At 36.7% G+C, this 25813-nt stretch overlaps 1 protein-coding gene across 2 annotated transcripts in view; it reads right to left on the bottom strand.

The window, feature by feature from the left end:
• The window catches only part of ntm (neurotrimin), a 278381-nt gene extending 259370 nt beyond the window's left edge, over positions 1-19011 (bottom strand). Inside the window, exon 1 of one of the 2 annotated variants that reach the window (XM_042732777.1) lies at positions 18722-19011. In XM_042732777.1, the coding sequence (XP_042588711.1) occupies positions 18722-18782 (61 nt within the window). In that variant the 5' untranslated portion in view covers positions 18783-19011. The remainder of the gene's footprint in view (positions 1-18721) is intronic. The other variant, XM_042732783.1, reaches the window with a different exon arrangement.
• Positions 19012-25813: the final 6802 nt, after the last annotated feature.

The following is a 25813-nucleotide window of genomic DNA, read 5'->3' as shown; positions in this document are numbered from 1 at the left end:
AAAAAAAAATAAATAAATAAAGAAGTCATTTAATATTCACCAGTTGTCTGTTATGCCTTCCACTCATTGTAATATATAACTAATTTTAAGTATTGAGCAGTACCTAGGTATTTTAAAAGACAAAAACTTAAAATTATCAATCTAAATGAGCTTAAATTTTATAATGGGGTAAATAAGACTTTTATTGTAGAAATAACTCACATTTATTAGTAAAGTCTACTTAAAATATTGTGTTATACCAACTAATAAATTTGTTTATTGGGATACTCAAATATTTAAGCATTACCAACTAAAGATTTTTAGGCAACACTGCTTAAAATTCAATGTGAATTTACTTATTTACTTATGCACTATATTTTTAAGTAAATCTAGCATATTATTTTTTTCAGTGTATATCTACTTTATTTATCTCTATTATATATCTCTATCTATCTTGCTATCTATTGCATTTACATATAAATACAGCTCAAATTGTCTGTGTATACATACATATTATAATAAATATGGATCAGTTTGTTTTTCTTTCTATATATGATGTTTAGTTTAGTACATCCTTACATTGGATACATGCAACATCTTCCATAAATCCAGCAGAGAGGAACAGCAAATTATATTTGTTATACTTTCAGATGACTGTGGGTTGAGAGAGAGCATCGTCATCGAAATGTCAACATCCAAAGGTCACATACGAGCCAGTAAAGAGGCAGCTTATGTAAAGCCATTACTCTCAGCAGCTGATGCTTTATGAGTAAAAGGCTGAAAAGACATAATCACAGTGATTACATTGTGTCAGTATACTCAGAATAAACTAATCACAGCATAGTGGGCTGGAAATGTGCTTTATGTCATATGAATAACTAATGCATATACATATTTTTGTCCCTGTGGGTTTAGTGTTACTCACAGTCACGGTATATACAAGCTTCAAAGTTCTGCTGCATTGTTTAAAGAGTTTCATAAAATATGCAGCCAAATATCTTTTTGAGGAGGGATAGAGTGAAGAGAGGACAAGAGTGTATTCTTCAAGAAAAGCTCAGATTAGATTACAGTCCGCCTGTGCGTGTCTCCTAACCGGATTAAATCTGCCACCTCCCGCTACAGACAAACTCCACTCGCCTATTTGCAACGCTAATTTAGGCTGAGCTGGAAGAGGTGCTGGGGGGTGGGGGTTGTCTGGCAGGCAGACCTTTAATCTCTCACGTCAGCACGAATCCTCAACTGTCAGAATTAGTGATTATCCTGCAGTCTGTCTCACCTGTCCTGCTTGCTGGATGCCTGGATGTGTGGAAATTCAAGCAGCCATACTGAAACAGTGAGGTTTCCTCTTATTAATTAATGATCATCTCTGACACAGCAACACAAAAGCCAGTCAAGTGAATGTCGAGACTAAATAGTATACTTAATGAGTTGTTCGAAGGGCAGACCAACATTTCACTACGGCTTAATAAACACATCACTATGTCTTTACAGCATTCGTCTGAAAACCGAGGACAAGGTTAAATGTGACTCGTTCATCAAATAAAGGCAAGGAAAATTGCTAAGTGATTAGGGCCCAGTGACCAAGTGGCTTTTGCTGTTTAGGCTGAATTGTAATTGTTATATACAACAGGTGACGCTGCAGAGCCACATCTCCTGTAAATCACAACTTAATGAGCACAAGCTGTCAAAGCAATTAGAGGCTAATTGTTTTTGGAGTGACTGTCCTGGCTTTCATAAACCACAAGAATAGATAATTTCAAGCCTTAACATGACTTCAATAGTAATGGATTCCACCAAGTAGGTCTAGGCCTATAATAACTAAAGAAGCGTTAGCATTCCCATTGCAATTGAGATGACAGAAAGTAAAATTAAAATATTATGAAATATTTGTGATGTTGTATGCTTGAATAAATGTTGCAAGATATAAGGCTGCTATTGAATGGTCATCAGCATAAAATGTGTTTTTTCCTGGGTGAAGAATTCACTGTAAGGCCTAACTTGGCCATACTAACCCAGTTGCACCTGCACGGATGGATGGACTGAGACATATAAAGTAATGTAAGAATAAATAAAAAATGCATATGGGAATTTTTTAAAAAGCTTAAAAACTGCAAATGTGTCAAGTTCAGGACTCAAATTCTTCCAATCTTAAGGCTGGAAGAAGAATTTATCAAAGAATTTTTCTTCTCTTTCAGCTTAAACAAGAAACAGCTAACTGCAAGTCTGGTTCAAAGTTGCTGGCAGATCTCTTATGAATTCAACATTTCTTTCTTTCTGTATGAAGAATAATACATACTGCTGTATCTATTCTGAGTTCACTTGTCAGTGTACATGAGGTCCCCTTTGCATAGAAAAGCTAACAAATCTCTGGACATTAATTTAATTGTTAAAGGAGTTTTTATTTAACAGTTTTGAAGAACTGTTGAAGCATTCTAAACCTAAAGAACCCTAAGGACCTGTTTACTGGCAGGAAGCTTGAGTTAAGTCTAAATTTATTCAAACAAGCTGTAAAAACGGCTTCAGCCCTGTCCTGTGGAAAAAACATCATGCTTTGAGCCCCTCCACCTAATCATCTCCAAGTCAAAACTCCATCAGTTCATCACCAAACTGTGTTGACGGAATACACTTTCTCACATTCTCAAGTTTTCCCTGACATACTTGGAGCTTGTCACAAGTGAATTTACAGTGAATTTGTGTCCACTAGGACCATGCAATGCCCTATTAAAAAAAAAGTGTAACTAACCTTTTTCTTACGATCTCCCTATCACAATCCAAAAGCCTGCTGATCTGTATTCAGGATCAGGTGTAGAGTCTTTAGGGTGAATTATTGCTTCACCTATAACCCGATGGTCATTCATTCTCTAACGGCCATCTAGATTGATATGAAGTTCACAAAGTGTTTGGCAGCTAATTTGTGAACGGATGGCCAAACAAACCCCAGTGCGAGATAACGACTTTCTATTACACAAGAATGGTGAAACTGCTCTCAATATTATGCTGGTGGAATGTTAATGAGTGTCCACCCATGCCGTAAGCCCTCCAAATTCCTTTCGGTTTATCCTTCGCACTGGAAAGGGACAATATACAAAGGCGACAAGCTGCTTTATAAAAATGACCTTCCAAACAAATGCAAGAGGGACATTTTGCAGACAGACATCAACAGGGCTGTTTCTATTCCTGTCTTTTGTCAGTATAGCAAAATTGTGGACAGCTAATGTCTTATGCATTCATAGTCAGCTAATTTTTCTCTATGCTATTTACAGCAACGTCACCAATAGGCAACATTTCAGAGTTATTTTTGACATACTGTAGCAAAACTGCACAACATGCATTATGAATGTACTTATTTTGTATATACATGTGTGAAGAACCTTGTGTGACCAGGTAAAGCATAAAATACTTTAAACAAGATATAGGCGTTTAGTCTTTTCCATGACCTTTCTATCATTGCAGGCATTGTCCTGAACTTCTAAAATAAACTCACCTTACCCCAGAGGACAATATGACACTGCTACTCCAAATACTGAGGTGCAGTCCAAACATTGCAGGAAGACGATTGCTTCTAAACTGTAAAGCAAGACATTGACAGAAAACTTTAAGGCCATGTCAGAGTTGTGACATATTGGATAGCACACCTGCTCCAACACATTGCGAGTTCAAGTTCAACTCTGTCTTTTCAGAGTGCTGTTTCTTTATTAATTCCTGTCCATTACCTACTTTCAATAAAGGTCAAAAACTTTATCAAAAACGTTAGTTTAATTAAGGGTTAGTTCATCTAAAATTACATTTGGCATCAGTTTCTCACCCTCATGTCATTACAAACCAAAAGACTTTCATTCATCTTCAAAACACTGGTCATAATATTTTTCATGAAACCAACATTTCCACCCCCCTACATTGAAAATCCATTTACCCAAAAGTGCTTCAAAATGTTCAAAAATAGATCGTAAAAGAATTCCAGCCAAGTCTTACACCACAGACTTCATTTAGGCTGTTATTCACACGCAAACATTGATCAGCGCACATACATAGAGCACATCAAATATGAATAAAATACTTGGATAAAAAAATAGAAATAATAAATTATAACATACTTTGCCATTCAAACTTAAAAGCAAATACAAATTTAAGCCATTTGTATATTGGCAGTGAAGTGTAAAAATGGCTGATTTTTGGTGCTATCAAACATCATTCCAAGCTGCCCAACAACAGCAACATTGACTCAACCAATGGTGTTAGTTAGGGGCATGGCTATCCGTTTATCAACCAATGGCAAGGGGGGTCCAATGTTTAGGAACAAGTTTGCCGTCTCCATCTGGTTATTCTAATAATGCAGAAAATAACACACATTAACTTCAAACTCTATCAACTGCATCTGTGATGGTCAACTGACTAGGAAAATTGACTAAATTGGAGTCAACATTTGTAAGCATTGACAAATGCACTTACAATGGAAGAATATGAAGCAAATGTTGTGCCATGGATGCTGTTAATAGAAATTTGTATAAAACATGAATATTACTTAAATGTCTCTTACATTATATTTAACATTATTCATTTTATCCTTATTGGTCTTGCAGTAGAAATACAGTACTATAGACTTAAAAACACAGCTAAACTCAGAATGCCACAATTCTCCACCAACTTTTCCCTTAGATTAAACACAGAGCACAACAGCCTATGGCCTTTATCTAATAAAAGAAAACAGCAAGGCTGAAATTACCGACTCGTGAATGAGAGAGAGAAGGTGAACACTTCGAGCTGACTCCTTCAGGCACTCATGCGGAGGTGCTGGCAGGCTAATTGATTATTGACAGCATGCCTGTTTCTGCATGCCCACGGCAAGGTATGCTATGTCCTCCAAGTGACTGACTGCATCACAAAACTGTGATAAAAAGTTGAGGGACCAACTCTGATTTATTATACTTAATTAAACAAAAAAAGTATGAGTATTAGCCAGATCAGCTGTGAAAACATTCCATAATTTCATGACTTTTTCAAGACTAACAAGTGGTTCTCCTTATGCTGAGAAACAAATTGGTGTCTTCACTACTGCATTGTCTTGCCCGGAGGAGCTTTTGTTTTCACTGACTGTGGAGGCTTTGTAGGAAATATCTATTTCAGAACCATGACATCTTGATTACCATTTTCAAATCTCTCCAAGCAAACTAGTGCAGCTAAAAGAGAAACAGAAAATTAGATGGTTGGATAAAAGAAATAGTTCGCCCAAAAACTATAATTGGCAAAAAAATAATAATAATAATAATAATAAAAATAATAATAATAATAATAATAAAATAAATTGTGTTCAACAGAAGAAAGTCAGTCATACAAGTTGGAAAAAAAACATAGGGATGAGTAAATGACAAATTTTCATTTTTTGGTGACTGGTAGAACCTGTAAGCAATGCCACTTTTAAAAAAAAAGGCTCCAAAAGGGGGGTTCACAGTGATGCCTTGAAAGAAATATTTTGGGTTACCCAAAGAACCTTTCAGTGAATAGTTCTTAAAAGATCCACTTTTTTCTTAGTGTAAAGAACATTTTAATAATCTGAAGAACCTTTTACCACTATAAAGAACCTTTTGTGCAATGGAATGTTAACAGTTCTTCATGGAACCAAAGATGCCAATAAAGAACTTTATTTTTAAGAGTGTAGGCATCTCTTCATGCTAGCACTAACAGCAAGTGACTTCTGACTGGTTATTCTGAGAAAATGGTAGTTATTCTGAGACCTACTAAATCAAACCATTCAAAAAGAAACTTTTCGATACCTTCACGCTCCTTTTCATTATTCTGTGGAAGATTTCCACTGAGGTTCTTCCTGTTTGGGGGAATACAAGTCACCCAGGGGAACTTATTTTGTTCTCTGCCTCTCCCACAGAATCCTGCAGCACAGCCATTGTGCGACAAGTTTTTCATCATACCACTTCTATCCCCAGGACAACAGAAAACAAGTTTACGGCTCAAATCCATAGGAGCTTGTTATTTATCATGACATATCATGAATGTATGCAACTCTTTGAAAAAGGATAAAAATACAGAATTGCGACATAAGCAAGGCTCGCGCAGGATGTTGCTAAACAAAGTGTTTCTACCAGGCGCTCCCTCACTCCTACGTGAATGAGTTAAGGTGATGGAAAAACATGCCTTGGTTATACGTGGGTGCTGTTTTCCCTTGACTTGTCTTGTCTGAGGAGTCATGCTGACAAAGGAGAGTTACCACTTGCACCTGGTTGTCAGCGCACCTGAGGAAAGGCTGCACTCGCCTATTTCTATCCAAGCCTCCACTTTTAATCTCTACATAAACCTAACAACATTGCATTTCCTGATTAAAATCACTCAGAGATCAAATTCAACTAGAGGATACTTGTTATTCCTGGTGCTAATCGCACATCTCTATCCAAGGACAGACAAAATTCAATCAAATATATGTCACCTTTGAACGACTTTCCAAATTGTTTAACACCACGTCCCGTAAATACCATTTGCAAGAGGGAGAAATCTTTGTCGCCTTCTATTTATTTGCGTGAGGCGTTTAAGCAGACTCTCAATATGACCCAATAAAAGTTTGGAAGGAAATCTATATCATTTCCCATAAAAAAATTGTCTGAAAAGTCATGCATTTAAATGCGGGCTTTCCAAATGCTCCCTTGAATGTATAAATTTGCCTTCCCAGAGACCCACACCAACCAAATCAATCTTTATAGATTGGCATCACCGTAATATTTATGCATCAATCTCAGAGCTACAGCCAAACATAAACAATGAGATCAGTTAACTGTAGAGGGTTGATCCATAATTGGTATTTTAATTTTAAAAATCACAGTTTTACTGGACCGAACTACAAATCACGCAAAATGATAAAATACAATTTGAAATGTGAAGAAACCAAAGCCAACAACTCATGCATATTCAGGTAAACATGAAATGAAAGCTCTTATAATACCTGTGCATATACACACATTATGAAGCTACACTATTCAGCTACAAAGCAAAAAGATGAGAAAGCTGGTAAAAAAATTAAAAAAAATAAAATAAAAATTTCACCATCTGGTGGGAAAGATAAAATATGTGAGTGATTTTAGAGCTCAATATAGAGTATACAAACAGGCCATGGCCCATGAGTGAATATTTCTGCTGGGATTTCCTAATTTAGATTTTATTTTAAACTAAGTATGCCCCACTGTATGGTGTGGGATTATTGATGCCACAATGAGGGCTTGTCTTTTTCCGAAAACCATGTACAGACCAATAAGCAGTGATCTATGTTCCCTCCGAACCTCTCCTGAGAAATATTTTCATAATTTCTAATAGAAGCACAGGCTGAGCTTGCAGTTCCTTAAGCTTATTTGCAATAACCATACAAGAATAAACACTGCAGAGAGAAAAGGCAACTGAAATAAGGCACTCAACTAAATCCTAATGTATACGTCTCTCTGAGAGCTATAACAAGACATTGTCCCAACAATACTGAATTTGACGAACAGGCATTGAGATGTTATGGACTGGCTTCATATCTGAGCTCTCCATTATGAATATATTCCACTTGAAATGATTTTCAGATCCCCTCTCACATCTTAATATCACTCTACACAGCCCACCACAGTAACCAGCAGCAATCATAGTTTCAAACATCTCTCTAGCTACAGCTAATGAGCTGCATTCCAGCACCTTCGGAATGTCGCCTTCAAGAATACAGCGGGTTATTTTTTTACCCATCAAAGAACAGCTCCAGGTATCCTTTGAACAAAGACATTAGAGAGGAAAAAACAAAACAAAACAGCAAACGAATGTTTTGCTGACGGCTGTGATGTACCTGGTCGAGATCTGTGGTTCAAGTAAGGCCACTAGAGAAACACGGTATGTGAGGTTGCAACTAACAAGTGCAAAAGAGGAACTGATAACCATCCAGATGCAAAGTAAAAAGATGAGAAAACTGGAAACAAATCTAATTGCATGAATTCAGAATATGGGTCACCATACTTGGCCACATGTCACGTCACTAAATTTATCTCATTTAACTTATTACTTAAAAATATACTAAAGTGATCAGACTACCAAAAAGAAAAAAAGATGAAAAATAGTCTGGCATCTGGCATCAGGGGCCTGTACCATGAAGCCGGATTAGCTGGCTAGCCAGGCAAATTTCAGTTTAGTTTGCACTAATTTTGGGATTTAGGTACCATGAAAGTGGTTTGGCGTTTAGCTGCATTCGTTGCCATAGAAACTTACACGCACAGCTAACCTAGGGCCTGTACCATGATGGTAAATGAACAAATTCAGAGTTACAGGATTAGTTTCGAGTTGACAAAACCAAACCACTCCAATCCGGCTTTGTTGGTACCATGATACTGATCATCAACTTTGTCCTTCTATTCAGAAACCCCTGCCCACGGAATTAGGAAATTTTGCAACGGCAGTGCGTCCTTCATGCACTTCACTTTGGGATACAACTAATGGCTCTCTTTATGAATGGGTCTTTGAATCATTGATTCACACAATTTGTTCAAAACGCAGATTAATTCAGAAACTAAACAATGAGATGCTCTGAGATGCGCAATAATTCTGCTGTGGTTTTAAAGGTGTGTTCTCTGCAAAATTAAGCAACACGTAATATTGTGTTTAAAATTTAACACAATATCAACTTCTTATTTACTGAACTGTTGTATAAAATAACATTCAACTTAAACTCGTGATATTCAGGACAAAATCAGCACTCGTGTGATATTGCTCTCGCTGCTCGTGTGATTTTATATCACTTATCGTATGATATAAATATAAGACAAAAAAACTTTTTTGCACCAATATCTTGAATTTTAGGGTATAACTGCATTTATGAAGTTGTTGCTCTGCATCATATTTGTCAACAGTCAACTGTATGAAATGTAAGATGAAGTACAGGTCTGTGGGCGGGACCAGTGCATTAATCACATTATTTTTCATAACTAATTAAGTTAACGTGTTAAATATATATATATATATATATATATATATATATATATATATATATATATATATATATATATATATATATATATATATATATATATATATATATATAAAATTATGGCTGTGCAATTAATCGCATGCTTGTCATGTGCATCTTGTCAGTAAATCCGGTCCCATGATTAGTAGTAAATCTCCATCACCTGCTTTCAGATTGAGTGGCATTCACTAAACCATAGTTCACTGACAATTTGGCAATATCGAGTTCATAATCGCAGATGAATCGCATTCGATTTCAAACGCGATATCGCCTAGCTTGTCAGTAAACTATGGCTCTGTATAGTGAATGCCGCTCAATCTGAAAGCAGATGATGGTGATTTACTACTAATCACGGGACCGGCTTTACTGATGAGATGCGCATGACAACCTGTATTTGAATCATTTAATCACTTGCTCACTTTAGAATGCACTATTTTTGTCAAAAGCTGACAAGAACATAACAGTAAAATAAACAAAAATATCACATACAAAAAAAAATCCTCTATATCAAAATTCAAAGATCAAAATAAACCAAAAATAAAATCAACTTTTGATTTTTTTCATCATCAATTATTCCTGATTTTATCAAGCAGCCATTGCAGCTCTAGTAGAAACATTTCAAAATCAACTACAGTCTGAGAATTTAAAAGTCAGCTTTGAACAGCAATTCTGTCATCTCAGCTAAAATATGACTTTTATTTATTTATTTATTTTTACTGTAAAGGACAGAGAAAATTAGAATTTCTGAAAATAGCAACCATTTTCTCATCATTGTCTCCCTGTGTGTTGCGTTGCTTTAATCTTCTCATGCACAGCAGACAGCATATAAAATCTAGACAGCAGGATACAAGGTGAGTCCCTAAGAGGAGCGTTATTATATTACAGCTGTAGCAGATGCACTCTTGAGCATCCCTTACATAAACCTCTACCTTAGCTCATATCAGAGGGAATATTGAATTTCCGAGGTTATACCCACTGGTATTAGCATTTCATTTTATAATTTAGTGGCTGACCTGAAGATTAAGTAGTCAGTGACTTGAACAGCACCATGACTACAGCAGTGAGTAAAAAGATTAGTATGCAGGTTATTCAGTGACATAGCAAAGTCATCTGAAGTGGTCCAAAGGTGACCACTGCAATCTAGATACTGATATATTGAAGAAAACAAAATCAAATGCAAAAACAATGAGATAGACCTGGATATTAGTGCAAAAGAAAAGTCAAGAAAACCTGGAGGGAAAACCGCATTTACATCAAGATTTGCTTGCACCCCTATTAAAGCATCCTGATAAATATGCAACCACTACTTCTAATTCTGATGAGACATGCAAATGAGCGATTGCAAACATTGCTTGATTAAGTGTCAAATTTTAATGAGATGAGCTATTATCGGTCCTAACTTAATCTAATGTTATTAAGGAGGCAAAAAATGAACTACGAATCTGTGAAATATTTATATTTACAAGATTCGGTTCACAAATCTTGTTTGACGAGCATGACAAGAGAGCTGACATCATCAATTTCAACGAGATGAATTTTCTCTGACCTCTGGCAAGATGTTGAACCATGCAGGGTCCACTTATAACAAAACTTCTCAAGGGAAGAATATTTCCATAGCTTGCTAAAGAGGTTATTGTGATTTGATAGCCTGTGGAAATTACTCATTTCCAATGCTAATGGAAAATACAACAGATACAAGCGGAATGACCAGGGAATTTACCGTATTAGAATTCTCTGCACGAAACGCTGTTTATAAATCACTGGATTTCTATGGTGTACATGCCTTTGTATACTAGGTTTGAGTTTGATCAATGCATCATTTCTTTTGAGTGAGAATGTTGTATATCTACAAGGATGGAGGTTTCTTTAATTGTGACATGAGGAAGAAATTTCGAACTATTTGGAAGTTACTGTAAGAGGAAAAAACAGAACAGAGCCTATGATTAATGAGAAATTTCATTTCAACAGTGATCCAAAAAGGCCATTAAGATTTCCAGTCATGCATTTAACATTAATTATAACAAGCTTTCCATAAGCCTCCATGAAATTCAACGAGCAAAGCAAAGTTGTGCCAGGAATCTATTCAATGATTGCTGAGTCAACTGTAATTTCAGCCTTAAACGCTTGTTGCTTCTTTTCATTTCATTTCAAGCATTTGAAATTGTACTCAAAGAATGTAAATGTTATAACAATATGTTGCAAACAACGATGAGGTGGAGGTTTGGAAACTATAATAATGAAAATCCTCTAAATGCAAGGTAATATAAAACCCCCTTAGCTGGTTTCATAATACTGCTCAAAGTCATTTTGGCTTCAACTGACAGAGAAAGGTTGACTGATCCATTACATGCCATTTTCGGTTGGAAGACTTTTGTATTGACAAGTAACGCCCATTATTCCTTAAAAGCAGAGTAGCAGCACTCTGATAGATTAGCAGAGCTTTTTTAATCAGGGTTTGTGCAGGGTAAAGGCAAAATCCCTGATAGCTCTAATTGAAATGTCCAGGCTTTACTCTACCTCTTCACTCCTCATAGAGGCCACATACTAATCAAAAACAGAAGGATTAGAGTCTCAACATGTGCTGCTCAATCACTCTATCCACCATCTGTTAGATGAAGAACACACTCTACTGATCTTCAACACCAGTATAGTAGGAGTCATTTCATGAACAAATTCAAATGAGTTCACTGTACTATGGGAAATACTGTAATGTAATGGTCAACTCTGTGATCATTTTTTGAAAAGTGATAAACAAACTGCTTAATCATAGTTTTGAATAGTTCCATAGAAAAGAGTAAACACTGTTTTTTGCTACTTTTATAGTGTTACTCAATTTCACACAGTCCCAGAATGCAATGCAGGCTTTGCAAAGATGTCATTATTCAAGGATTAACCAAGCCAACTATACAAAATCCACTAGAAACACAAATATTAAATGCTGTTGAAGGGCATTTATGTAGACATCTTAAAGAAACAGTGACAACAAAATCGTGTTTAACTGTTTAGGATCAGAGAGAAGGTGTAAAATGGTCTGTTAAAATATAATTCTGACTGTTTTAGGTGAAAAAAAGTCTTGACTAAGATAAAAAAAAAAGAAATATCCACTTTACCCAAAGTTAAATTGATTAAACAAGATCAACAATTACTAATATGTACAAGAATATTTTCATATATTTTTTGTTATATATAACTATTTAAAAAAAAAAAAAAAAAAAAAACAGTGCTAACATCTCTCATATTTTAGGCTTCAAGCCATTTGTGACCTCTGCCAGTAAAGTCTCTATAATCACACTAATAAGACCCAAATGCAGTCGAAGTTGTCAAGATTCAGTATTAACATTTTCTTTTCTTTTCTCTTTTTTTTGTTACATACACATTTACACACAGAACACAACCTGCAGTGAAATGTAAACCTGGTCAGCTTCTCAGACAGTGTTAAAAAGTTCTGCCTTTCTGTGATTGCAGCAGAGATGAGTTTGACAGGTTTATTAATGCTTCAAGAGAAAGAGCAAGTATGTTCCAGCCGTAACAAAGCACTGGATAAAATAGGTCTTATTATTAGCTTCAGAACAGTGGGACTCTAGAAACATGAAAAGAAACAGCCATTAATGTCACAGAACTCAAACCCTAAACATACCATTTTGGACAATCTGTATAAGACAAATATAGGCCAGAAAATGCTGTTTCTTCCAGGATTCCTAGTATTAAAGTGTTCAAGGCTTTGAACAATCACTTGATTTTTCCTGAGCGAATATTTGAAATGTCAAAAGTTTTTCAATTGCATTTTGTTTGACATGCTGATTACATAGAGACCGCAATATTAGACTGCCAACTTATGAAGACCGCATTCTTCAGACGTGACAACCCATGAATAGCCACATCTACAGATGTTCACTGCACCAAGTCCTAATCTAAATCTCTGGGTCATTCATACTCACTGGACACAATGCTGAAGTTCTCTACAACAGCTTTTGTGAATGAGCACAGTGTATGACAATCTTCTCACATCGTTGCAGCAGATGTTTAATGAACAGTGCTGAGGCCACATCTGAACAGATAAGAAGGCTACTTTGTACTATTTTTCATTACTTGTGAAGGTTTGATGCTCATAGAAAAGTCAGAGGGTCTGAAATGATCCCCAAAGCTACTTAATAGCCACTGACAACTTAATTTTCAGGCATGATTTACTTAGACAAACATGCAAAATCCAAAACCAGATAGGAAATTGGTTTGACTAATAAATATTAGGCTATACATTTCATAATCCAAGTTTTATTCTTATTCAAAACCAAAATCACTGCGGCTTCACAGCCCCCCTCCAGATGTGAAGAATTCCGAATTAGTTTGCTTGAATGAGTCATTTTGTGTATTTAAGGAAAACGCATTTCAATAAACACAAAATCACATTCCCTCCAAGTAATTGCAAATGAAAAGCACAATGACAAATGGATAAGTAATTTTGGCCCTAAAGGCTACATCAAAATAATGGCAACACACACTAGCATTTCATTTTACCACTTGAGGAAATGTGAGAGTCCTCTTGTCCTTTTGATCAAATTAGCAAAGAGGTAATTTTGCAACTAGGCTAAAATCAGCACCACTTTCTGTCGTCATCGACACCTAATGTGCCTAATTTGCGTAATAACACATCATGCTGAGACTCAGCAGGACTGTATCACTTTGGATGCATTTGATATCATAATAAAGGGTGTCTACAGACAAAAGATCATGTTATAAGGATGGAGGCGTAATCTCTCAAGGTTTTTCAGAACACCTCTAAAAAAAAAAAATTTAGATATACAGTGGGTACGGAAAGTATTCAGACCCCCTTAAATTTTTCACTCTTTGTTATATTGCAGCCATTTGCTAAAATCATTTAAGTTCATTTTTTTTCCTCATTAATATACACACACCACCCCATATTGACAGAAAAACACAGAATTGTTGACATTTTTGCACATTTATTAAAAAAGAAAAACTTAAATATCACATAGTCCTAAGTATATTTAGACCCTTTGCTCAGTATTTAGTAGAAGCACCCTTTTGATCTAATACAGCCATGAGTCTTTTTGGGAAAGATGCAACAAGTTTTTCAAACCTAGATTTGGGGATCCTCTGCCATTCCTCCTTGCAGATCCTCTCCAGTTCTGTCAGGTTGGATGGTAAACGTTAGTGGACAGCCATTTTCAGGTCTCTCCAGAAATGCTCAATTGGGTTTACGTCAGGGCTCTGGCTGGGCCATTCAAGAACAGTCACAGAGTTGTTGTGAAGCCACTCCTTCGTTATTTTAGCTGTGTGCTTTGGGTCATTGTCTTGTTGGAAGGTGAACCTTCGGCCCAGTCTGAGGTCCTGAGCACTCTGGGGAAGGTTTTCGTCCAGGATATCCCTGTACTTGGCCGCATTCATCTTTCCCCTCGATTGCAACCAGTCGTCCTGTCCCTGCAGCTGAAAAACACCCCCACCAGCATGATGCTGCCACCACCATGCTTCACTGTTGGGACTGTACTGGACAGGTGATGAGCAGTGCCTGGTTTTCTCCACACATACCGCTTAGAATTAAGGCCAAAAATTTTGTTTTTTAGCAAACTCCATGCGGGCTTTCATGTGTCTTGCACTGAGGAGAGGCTTCCGTCGGGCCATTCTGCCATAAAGCCCCGACTGGTGGAGGGCTGCAGTGATGGTTGACTTTCTACAACTTTCTCCCATCTCCCGACTGCATCTCTGGAGCTCAGCCACAGTGATCTTTGGGTTCTTCATTACCTCTCTCACCAAGGCTCTTCTCCCCCAATAGCTCAGTTTGGCCGGACGGCCAGCTCTAGGAAGGGTTCTGGTCGTCCCAAACGTCTTCCATTTAAGGATTATGGAGGCCACTGTTGTAACCTTATATAGACAGGTGTGTGGCTTTCTAATCAAGTCCAATCAGTATAATCAAACACAGCTGGACTCAAATAAAGGTGTAGAACCATCTCAAGGATGATCAGAAGAAATGGACAGCACCTGAGTTAAATATATGAGTGTCACAGCAAAGGGTTTGAATACTTAGGACCATGTGATATTTCAGTTTTTCTTTTTTAATAAATCTGCCAAAATGTCAACAATTCTGTGTTTTTCTGTCAATATGGGGTGCTGTGTATACAATAATGAGGGAAAAAAATTAACTTAAATGATTTTAGCAAATGGCTGCAATATAACAAAGAGTGAAAGATTTAAGGTAGTCTGAATACTTTCCGTACCCACTGTATATATATATATATATATATATATATATATATATATATATATATATATATATATATATATATATATATATATATATATATACACAAATTCATGCTTAGCTCTGAAATTACTTAATGTATTTTTTTTAGTCAGAAGAACCACTTGAACCAAATTGGCATTATTGGCAAGCAGATTTTAAATATTTAAAGAACACAGTAGAAATCTAGTTTAAAAAATGTTTTCCACAGCACAAAAAAAAAAATCTAAATTTAGTGAAAAAGTGAATGTAGTGCCCAACATTGCATACTTTTTTTTTTTTTTTTTGGTTAAATTAGCGCATCACCTGGTTAAAAAGAGCAGTTCATGTTGGACATTTCGATGAACACACAACCATACGGTATATAAAATAGAATAGTTCATAAGTACGTGACTGCTGTAAGTTAAGGCATTTTTCCACAAAAATAAAATTACAGATGCAAATAAGCTTAGTGTAATGACACCATATGAAAACTTAATGGCCAAATAAAAAATCCCCTTGACATTCATTATGTCGTTTAATTTGGTCAACGAAATCATTTCAAATACATTATCCAGCCCTAGACTTTCATTTCTCTGAATTACAACTATTGTAGAGTCTGTTTTCATTGTAAAGATGTCTCCTCCTCATGCTCTGCGGTGTCAACCACTGATTAAACTTCATGAGTTGAATTCTTCTTGAGCAATGATCCTGAAGTCTATTTCAAAAGGAAGTTCTCTCTGTTAAATCACTGTACTCCATTCTCTCTGTGTGAAGTTGGACCACAGCTGTGGCACCAAATTTCAATTTAATGACATATAATTCCTGCCTTGGCTGAGAGAGAGTTAGAAAAGTGACAGGGGGTTCAATGGACAGTCCAGGCCTGGAGGGATGTTGGCTTGAGCACTGCAGGGGAGTCTGTAGCTTCCTGGCAACTTACTGGCAACCAATGACATCTTCTCTTTCCCTCCCTCTGTCCCAAAGAACAAAAAAAAACACTCTTAACCCCTGACAACCTCCATTAAACACAACAAGTCTAATTCTACACTAGTGGAAGCTGTGTGTGCAGACAGTGGGGGCTATTTGGACAAGTATGTCTATTTGCTTAGGATACATAACATTTTTTGAAGAGGGACATGTCACGGTCAGATGTGGAGTATGTGAATTCTGTTACGAGCACTTGAGAACAAGTCTGAAAAGAGTGCTTGCCCCTTTTTTTGATTTTCATTTGCCCTCAATGTCAAAAAAAAAAAGATATCCTTGAACAGCATCGTGGGCTAGACCAGTGGTTCTCAACCACATTCCTGGAGGACCCCGATCACTGCACATTTTGCATGTCTCCTTAATCAACCACACCTGATTCAAGTCACCTGCTTATTAGTAGAGACTCACAGACTTGAAATGGGTGTGTCAGACAAAGAAGACATGCAAAATGTGCAGTGTTGGGGGTCCTCCAGGAATGTGGTTGAGAACCACTGGGCTAGACCAATCCATATTAAAGGGATACTGCACCGATACAAATGAAAATTCTGTTATGTCTTACTCATCCTCATGTCAACTGATTTTCTTTCTTTTTGGCAAAAATGTGTATGACTGTGCTGGCCACTGCTTTTCATATACATTTATAGTAAACGGTCACTGAAGATGTGAGCCTATTGTGCACAATATTAGTTATTCAAAGTCTTCTGAAGTCCTACAATAGCTTTGTGCAATGGGAAAACTCAGATTTAAGTTATTAAAAGGAAAATCATCAACTCTAATGAGATGTTGAAGTTGCAATGTAGCGACAGATCTTTTCTTCTGTATTGTGACATATCCAAGCAAAAAAAAAAAATAATAATAATAATAATAATAATAATAATGTATGACAGGGATGATGACGTGAATGTTAGCTTGAAGTTTTAAGAAAGGGGCAAAGTTAAAGTGGATGAAATGATTGAAGTAGTAATAAGTCACCAAATTCAAAAAAAAAAAAAAAAATGTAATATAAGCAATAAGATGCATTTAGAAAACAGACAGATTTACATTTCATGCCTAATCTGGTTGAATTTGGATCCCTAAATGCCAAATGGGACACCCTACAGTCTCATGGACTTAACTGACATGTATACTTGGCGGCCATTGTAAGTCTGCAAGAGCACATGAAGACCCTGTCCCAAAAAAAGCAGCATTAAGTTACAAAAGTGTGGACTGAGGCCGCGTCCCAAATAGCACACTTCATATGCACTTGCGGTCTTACAAAGGCTTCCGTGTCCATGTGACCTTTTAGTTCACAAGACCGTAAGGTGTCCCATTTGTCATTTTAGCTTTCTGATGGGTGTTAGGAAGCACCCACTTCGTGCACTTCTGCAGGCGAGCTCCACAGCAGACTTCTACCCGACAGCCAAAGCAGCATTACACCATGAAAGTATGGACTTCGATCCCAAGGGTTCCATACAAGTGAGGAAGACCGCAAGGGTTTAGGGTGTGATTTGGGACAGGGCCTCACAGGATGACCGTGAGGCCATTTGGGACATGTTGAACTTATGAATCAAATCTGATTTATGAACAAACAATTCAGATCTTTTAAATGAACTAGTTGTACTGGATAATCTGATTCCTTAAAAAAGATCCGAGTCGCGAGATCGGCAATCACACTGTTATGAACATTCCCTGGGAGAACTGTACAGCGAAACAGTACTACTGTACTGTTTCAGTGAGTAAGGACTAAATATCCAGTAAGACGGTATCAGGAGTCTTTAAATATAACATGTGAGACATATAGACTACTTTTATAATAATTTTTAAATATAAGCTATTTTTACATTCACCCCCATTCATTGGCTTTGCCTGGAAAATGCGGACAAATGACGATCCTGCTTTTCTCCTTATGTGGTTTCAGACAAACATAAGGGTAAGTAAATAGTGACATAATTTTACATTTTTAAATATTTATCCCTCGTTTATCAATAATTTTCATTTCTTCATCAAATCATACATAAACAGCAAAACACATCTCTAACAACCAAGAGAGAAAACTGACGCGTCGTCCTGACAGGGAATATGTTAAACACGGGTTCAATGACACGGCAGATTAACCCGTCTTAACTCAGCTAAACAAAACACAGTATATCTCTGCAACCAACTTAAACCAGCTGATCAGAAACTAAGATGGGAGCTGCTCTCCAAACTCACTCATTACACTGTTGCGCAGTCACGCAGATGTGAAACAAGTGCACGCGTTTAGAAGGACCGCGTCCTCTCACCATCACCAGTGCGCTTTTCACAAAACTTTCAAACGCGAATATGAAGTCAAATCACCAGTCCCCCGTCGAAAATACTGAAAACGCATCAAAAGCCAAACATAATTGTGTCCACTGTAACAGTTTGAAACCGCACAAAACGCCAGTTTCACTTGTCTTCTTTGATTGCGAGCGCGTCCAACACGACGCGTACAACAATCTCCGCTCAAAGCCAGTGATTTCCCTTCCAAAACACACTTTCCGGATAATATTTAAATCTCCCGAAAATATTCATCTTACCTTGTTGAATCAAAGCGATGGATATCCCAGCCAGGACGACCCAGTACACGGGATTCTTCATGGCGTCTGGAGCGGATAGAGTGCGCGTGAGGTCTGCGTGATTGTTTTCCTACTTGCAAATACCAATTTGAAAATCCGGAGGAATAAGTGGAAGTGTAGTCCCAGGCTCTAAGTAACTGTGAAGTGGGCACTCACTCACTCACCTACGCAGGCGCTGAGAAGTCCCTCCTTCAGTGAGGTATTTCTTATGGAGCTGTTTGGATAGGCTTCCAAAGGATTACAAGAACCCGCTGTTTTCATTTGCTCAAGAAATGTGACTGTGCATTTGAAGTTCAGTGCTTTGGTTCGTTTCCAAATCTTGAATTCAATGCATTGCTTAGTCATTTAATAATCTGCTGTTGAATTATTATTTAGCACTGGTTTTAATTTTCCTGCATGTCCCCATGAAATTAATTTACTCTACTATCTCGAATTTGGTATGTTATTAGTAGAACATTTAATTTCGGTGTCTGTACCTCTGTGTTTTCTTGCACCGTGTGTCTGGAACTTTAATAGCATATGCCAATATATGTCTGCTACAAATTAAGTAGCTTTAATTTAAAAGTAAAAATAGTAAACAAAGAATGTTTTGTTTGTAGGCATATATACAGTGCACAGCATAAATGAGTACACCCCCTCCGAATAAATATAAAAGATGTATTTTCTTAATGATCACTGATATAATTCATGGAAAGATGGCAAAATTGAAATATATCAAACATATACTTAATAAAAACAACTGAAAATATATGCCAAATATATTCTGTAAGATAAGTAAATTAGCCAATTTTGTTTAAATGAAGGATTGAAGAAATGAGTACACCCGAGATTTAATTCAGAAAATGTGTAATATTCTAGTACTTAGTATGTCCTCCAGATCTTAAAGTATACTGCTCTGACCCTTCTTGGCACTGAGTGTACAAGCTCATGACAAATTTACACATCTGTCCTGTTAAACTCTGCTCTGTTATGCTCTGATCTTTAATGGGAAGTATTGCTCAGCTCGACTGAAATACATGTCCACTGAAGGATTTTCACCTTGGGAGTATGAATATATTCATTGTCATGCTGAAAAAATGCCAAATAATGCAGAGAATGAGGGGAGGGTAGCATCTTCTGTTTCAAGAATTTGTATTACATCACACGATAGTGTGTAAATTCATGCCAGTATTGATAAAGCACAACTCCCTCACACCTTCAGCACTCATTCATCCCTATATAAAAGCTTTACTACCACTGAACGTCACTCTGGGTACCAAGCACTTCTCACTGTACTCCTCCTAAAGCAACACCAGAACATTTTGGATGCTTTTGGACCCGAAATGATTAACTTGGTCTCTTGAGACCAGAGTATGGATTCCCAGAAGTCTCTATTTTGTAAATATAGGCCTTGAAAGAGTTTAAATAAGTTCATTTTGCTTTGGCTACAGTAGGTAATTCTAGTGGTGACAACAAGCATGCATGTCACTTCTGCAGACTGCGTCATACTCTGTGAGATAAAGTGTCACTCTTTTCATAGCTTTTGCCGGCTCTGAGACACTTGCATGTTATTTCTCCTGCTCTTTTTCTAGCAAAAATCCACTCATCACTAAATGAACTTAAAGTGAAGACCTGAGTATTTCAGGATCCTTATCACAAGTCCATTGTTTTTAAATGTCGGTGCTACTTCTGCTATATTTTCACACTTTAAACAATAATTTGGTATTCCTCTTTTACCATTTTCCTCTTTTATGCTAAGAAATTAGTCACCTGGCAGTTCTCTCCCAAGTGGTTCCACTGCTGCCAGCATTAAAGGGATTCTCCACCCCAAAATGAAATTTTGTCATTAATCACTTACCTCCATGTTGTTCCAAACCCTTAAAAGCTTTGTTCATCTTCGGAACACAATTTAAGATATTTTGGATGAAAACCGGGAGGCCTGTGACTGTCCCATAGACTGCCAAGTAATTAACAGTGTCAAGGTCCATAAAAGGTATGAAAGTCATCATCAGAATACTCCATCTGCCATCAGACGTGCAATCCATATCACTGTATGCTGCATATGCTCTTCTGTATCGCGCCACAAGGATGCGCTGTTTCTACGTGTATTTAGCTTTGATACACACACACACACACACACACACACACACAGATAGATAGATAGATAGATAGATAGATAGATAGATAGATAGATAGATAGATAGATAGATAGATAGATAGATAGATAGATAGATAGATACACAATTCAAATGTTAAATGGTTATATAGTCATGCTCAAATCATTTCCATTTTTTCAATAAAATATGTTTTTACACTGAAACCCTTGTAGATCATTTCTAATTGGTTAAACTGACCATGTTACAACTTTTCCCTGATATCTCTTAAGCACTTTTTATGATCTGAGGAAGTGGGCCTATGAGAGACATCAGAAGGTTATTAAAAACATTACATGAGTTTCTCCTGCCAATTGGTGAATTGAATAAACAAATGTTGGCCTACTTCCAAGAGCCATTAATATAATCTAAAAACATGCACACACTTCCTCATGTCAGCAAAACACTCTAAAAAAAGGCCAGCATCCACTTTAGAGATACACTATAATTAATTGTTTGTTTGTTTTTGGATTTTTTTTTTTAGGTGTGGAGCACCACTTTAGAAAAAGGTTGAGAAAGCAAATAATATTTTGTGATTGCTGCATTCCATTGTAACTGCATGCATCTGGTGTTCAAAAGGTGAACATAAATGAATCATGTAATATTGGCTTTCTGTTGTTCCTCCTTGAAGACCTCAGCAGGTGACTTGCTGTTAAATTTGGCTTTGAATGTGAATGTGAAAAATCATTAACCAACTCAGTCAAGTGAAACTGTTTGTCATCTCCAATGTCAATGAAACTCTTTACGTCATATGAAGAATTAAAAAAAAAAAGACCTCAAGCAATTCAGAGTCGGAATTGCTGCAAACCATTTGGCAGAAAATTAAGTGTGCGGGGAAAATTGATTATTTGACAATCCTGCTTAACTGAGTACGTCAAGCCATGGCATAAAGGTGATTATATTCATTGGCATCTCTGACACAAATACATTGCCTGCAACCTTGATAACAAGCTTCAGACGGTCAGAATGAGTAGCAAAGCTTTGTTAAAGGTAAATGATCGTTTGAGCCAGAACCAAAGTTAAATAGCAAACAAAACATATTGACTGTGCAAACAGCATGTGAATTCTGCATGGAGATTGTGAAACAATGCAATCTGACTGCTTAGATATTAAGCTATTGCTATGATTGCTGGGAGTTCTAGGGATTTTTTTCAGTCTGATCCCCCTCAACAAACCTCATGGATTTGAAGCACAAACAGTGTAAGTTTAAATGATGAGTTTAATACTTAGGCTTGAGGTTTGTTCAAATAACTGTAGTACTAATCAAACTTGGTTGATTTTCGTTTCAGCCCTGCTTGCTGCGTTTAAATCAATTCAAATAAATTGGTTTCTTTCTGGCACTGCAGACTGGCAGCATGTATCCCTGTATTGTTGCCCTAGGGAAAGCCATTGCTCGATATAACCAGACATCAGGCAGACTCAGTTAATCTACAGCAACCAAACTGAATTGTTAGAACGCTCTGAGAAGAGTCTGTCCTGCACTTTTGCCTTTTGACAGAGCAGACTATAAGACCGGAGCACGCTTAGAGAAATTAAAGACTCCAGAAGAGTAAGTGTATAAGCTAGGAGGGAACTCTATGAAGGAGAGTGTTTCAAGTACCAGGCCATTTGAGAGTCCAGTAGTGGGACACTTGAAACTCAGAGAGTCACCTTGCTCACTTTGTGATCCTTTAAATCACTGCTGTCTCGGCTGACCTGAGAACAGCCTGAAGTGCATTAGCCAGAGAGATTGACAGATACATTAGTCAGCGAATTCTTCTCAGATGTGCTACAGCTCCATCAAATAAGCTTCATGGCTTTATTTTCTCTGTCAGAGCAGTTGAACAGAGATCATAAGCTGTGCTTTTCAATGGCTGTGCCATCAGTAAATATCTACATTTTCATTTATCATATGCTAATGAGGTAAAGAAACCTAATTATGCGGTCTACTATGATAGTTATTTTTTTTTTTATGTATTTTTTTTTAACCAAATACAATCGTTTGTAGGTTCTGTCAGAAATCAATATATGACCCAACAGGCTCAACCCAGCGATTAGGTAGAAAAAATAGCCCAGCATGATAAATAGATAGATAGATAATCACAGAATCTGTAATGGTTTACTGTTTATAAAGGGAATTGTTTTGGTTTTAATGAAAACTGTAATGGTCCCTGTGCGTCTCTACTGTTAATTTGTTACCTTCTGTTGGTGGCTTTTGATAAAACAACTAAATCCTAATGGATCCTAAATCCCAAAACACACTACAGGAAACTGTTTAATGGTTTTAATAGTTAATAGTTAATGGTTTATAATGTTTGTAATGGTATTTGTCGAAACCATTAGTACTTCTGTGATGGTTTCTATTGTTGTTTTTTTCTTTTTTTACATGGAAGCGTCTAAATTTCTATTTACAGTGTTTTTGCAGCGTTGAGCAGTGTAGCCAATCACAGAGATATCTGTTGATCTCCTGATCTCCACTGCATTTAAGTTAGAATTCATTAAACGGTCAAAATGCCATTTTTTTCTGCATGCCGGCAAATCCTCTCACTGTAGCAAATTAGACATGATGTGGATTAGAGATTCATTGATTATAAAGGAACATAGAGAGATATAGCATTAAACTGAAATGAGTGAAAGCCTTTTAGTGATTATTAAGGAAGCACTATTTGCTGGCTTTTATAGGCTACATAAAATCCATTACGTGCTGCACACTCTACTTGCAGCAAAGATTCAGGAGTGACATATATCCCTCATCCTTCATATTAATGTAAGAATCACTTTCAAAATTGCAGTGATTGGCACAGTGATAAGCAAACGACCAAAGAAAAATATAATTTGTTAAAAAATGTGATGTGTGTGCATATATAAAATGCCATGGGAATTCTCACAGCTGAACTCAAAAGTTGGCAGCCCTGAGATAGATAGATAGATAGATAGATAGATAGATAGATAGATAGATAGATAGATAGATAGATAGATAGATAGATAGATAGATAGATAGATAGATAGATAGATAGATAGATAGATAGATAGATAGATAGATAGATAGATAGATAGATAAATAGATGAACTGAATTATGGTCCACATTAGTGGAAGAATGTGTATCAAATGCCGTCTACAGATTGATAGTTTCAATATTAATGCCAAAGCTAATCCCACTAACAAAATAAACAGCTGTGAAATTGTATTTCAACACATTATGAATAATGAGGTAATGAATCTTGCTGTCAGGAATTCAAAATTCCCTCAGGACACACAGAAAAACAGAGAGAAAATGACAAAACATAAAAAACCTCATGTACTACTATTCAAAATCAAATAGATCTACTTTTGAAAGTGTAGTTCCTATGAGTCAAAATGATTAACAAAATATTTTTTCCATATTCTCTACAAATGCTGCAATATACAACCCAGTGGTTCTCAACAGATGAATCATAACCCAAAAATGAGCCATAAAGCAGTTCTGATGGGGTCAAAGAGAATAAGGAGAAGTAGAAATATGATGTGCCAACCACAATGTTTTTTTTTTTTTTTTTTGCCGTACATTAGCTGTAAGAGCATAAAAACCTCAATGTTCAAGAGGCCAACATCCTCCTATTGAGGCATGTTGTATATAAAAAAGAAAACCATATTGTTGGAGCTCTTGGTAATATTATTTATAAATGTCAATGTCTGGTTTTCAGACTTTACTTTGGTACAATACGATAAACAATCGAGTTACATGTTACACATGCAAATAATTTTTTTAATGCTTTTCCTGTCTCCTTTTGCTATTTTTACTGTTCTCTATATTTGAATGTATCTCATTACTATTCTAAGAGCAAAGTTTGCCCTTCATTTTAATTCAAAAATGACTGGAATATTCTGATATTGGACTATCTTGATATATTTTTTAGGGAGTGCCGGAAAACTTGGAGATTCTGCATTGAAGATGCAATGCAGTTAATTTTGGTTCCAGTTTTGTATCTGCAGTGGAATTACAGGCCTCCAGGTGGGAAACATAGATGAAAGAGCAGGAGAAGCCAGAATGTTTGATGGGATTTCAGCTCTTGGGGGGCCTCAACCAGTATCTGAGAACTGATCTAAAAACAAGTTTCTCTCCTTTTCTTCTTTCTTAATCATAAAAGCTGATTCGTAATCAACATGCTTTTCTCAGATGCTTGAAATTAAAGTAATACAGTCTTGCATACATTAAACTTCCTCTACCGCAGAGATCCCCTGTGCTGTTCCATCTCTGAGCCTCAGCTCTGTATGACAAGGCGGTGTTCTGAATTTTGATGAATGTTTAATGGGTTGATGGGTACTGTGCTTGCGCTCTCGGGAGGCTTATACGGTATTAATCATTTTCATGGTAAATGATTCCGCAAGAAAGGGGATGAATGAGGCAACATTTCTGACATGTATTTGCACCGGACTTTCCCAGGGACTTATAATAGAGGCCGTGTATTATATCAACGTCCACATAAATCCTGAAAGATAGAGGGAGGGTGATTCCGAATGAGATTCAGGATGCAGAATGAACGGAGTGGTACAGCCATTTGCTTGAGAAAAATGAAAGGTGATTATATTTTTATTAAGATTTTATGAATGACCTTTCAGAGGCAAAATAGAGTTCAATATTCAAAACAAAGTGAGCTCCGAGAATTCATCTTATCCTGGTGAGTAGCTCACTGCAAAAGGCCAACTGAAATAAATCTGAGCACATACTGTATATCTGACTTATTATAACCAGGTTTGTATGCAAACCATTATTAATATTGTAAACAGTATTCTACCATGGCAACCCTTGACCTGATCATGCAGAGTAGCTAAAATGAAAATGCTAGGTTGCCTTCATGTAAATAATTATTACAATTATACACACACACACACACACACACACACACACACACACACACACACACACACACACACACACACACACACACACACATCCTCTGA

Source organism: Cyprinus carpio, chromosome B10 (genome assembly GCF_018340385.1).
Source record: "Cyprinus carpio isolate SPL01 chromosome B10, ASM1834038v1, whole genome shotgun sequence".
Taxonomy (NCBI): domain Eukaryota; kingdom Metazoa; phylum Chordata; class Actinopteri; order Cypriniformes; family Cyprinidae; genus Cyprinus; species Cyprinus carpio.
Note: the sequence above shows the minus strand (reverse complement) of the source record. Positions and strands in the feature narration are given on the sequence as shown.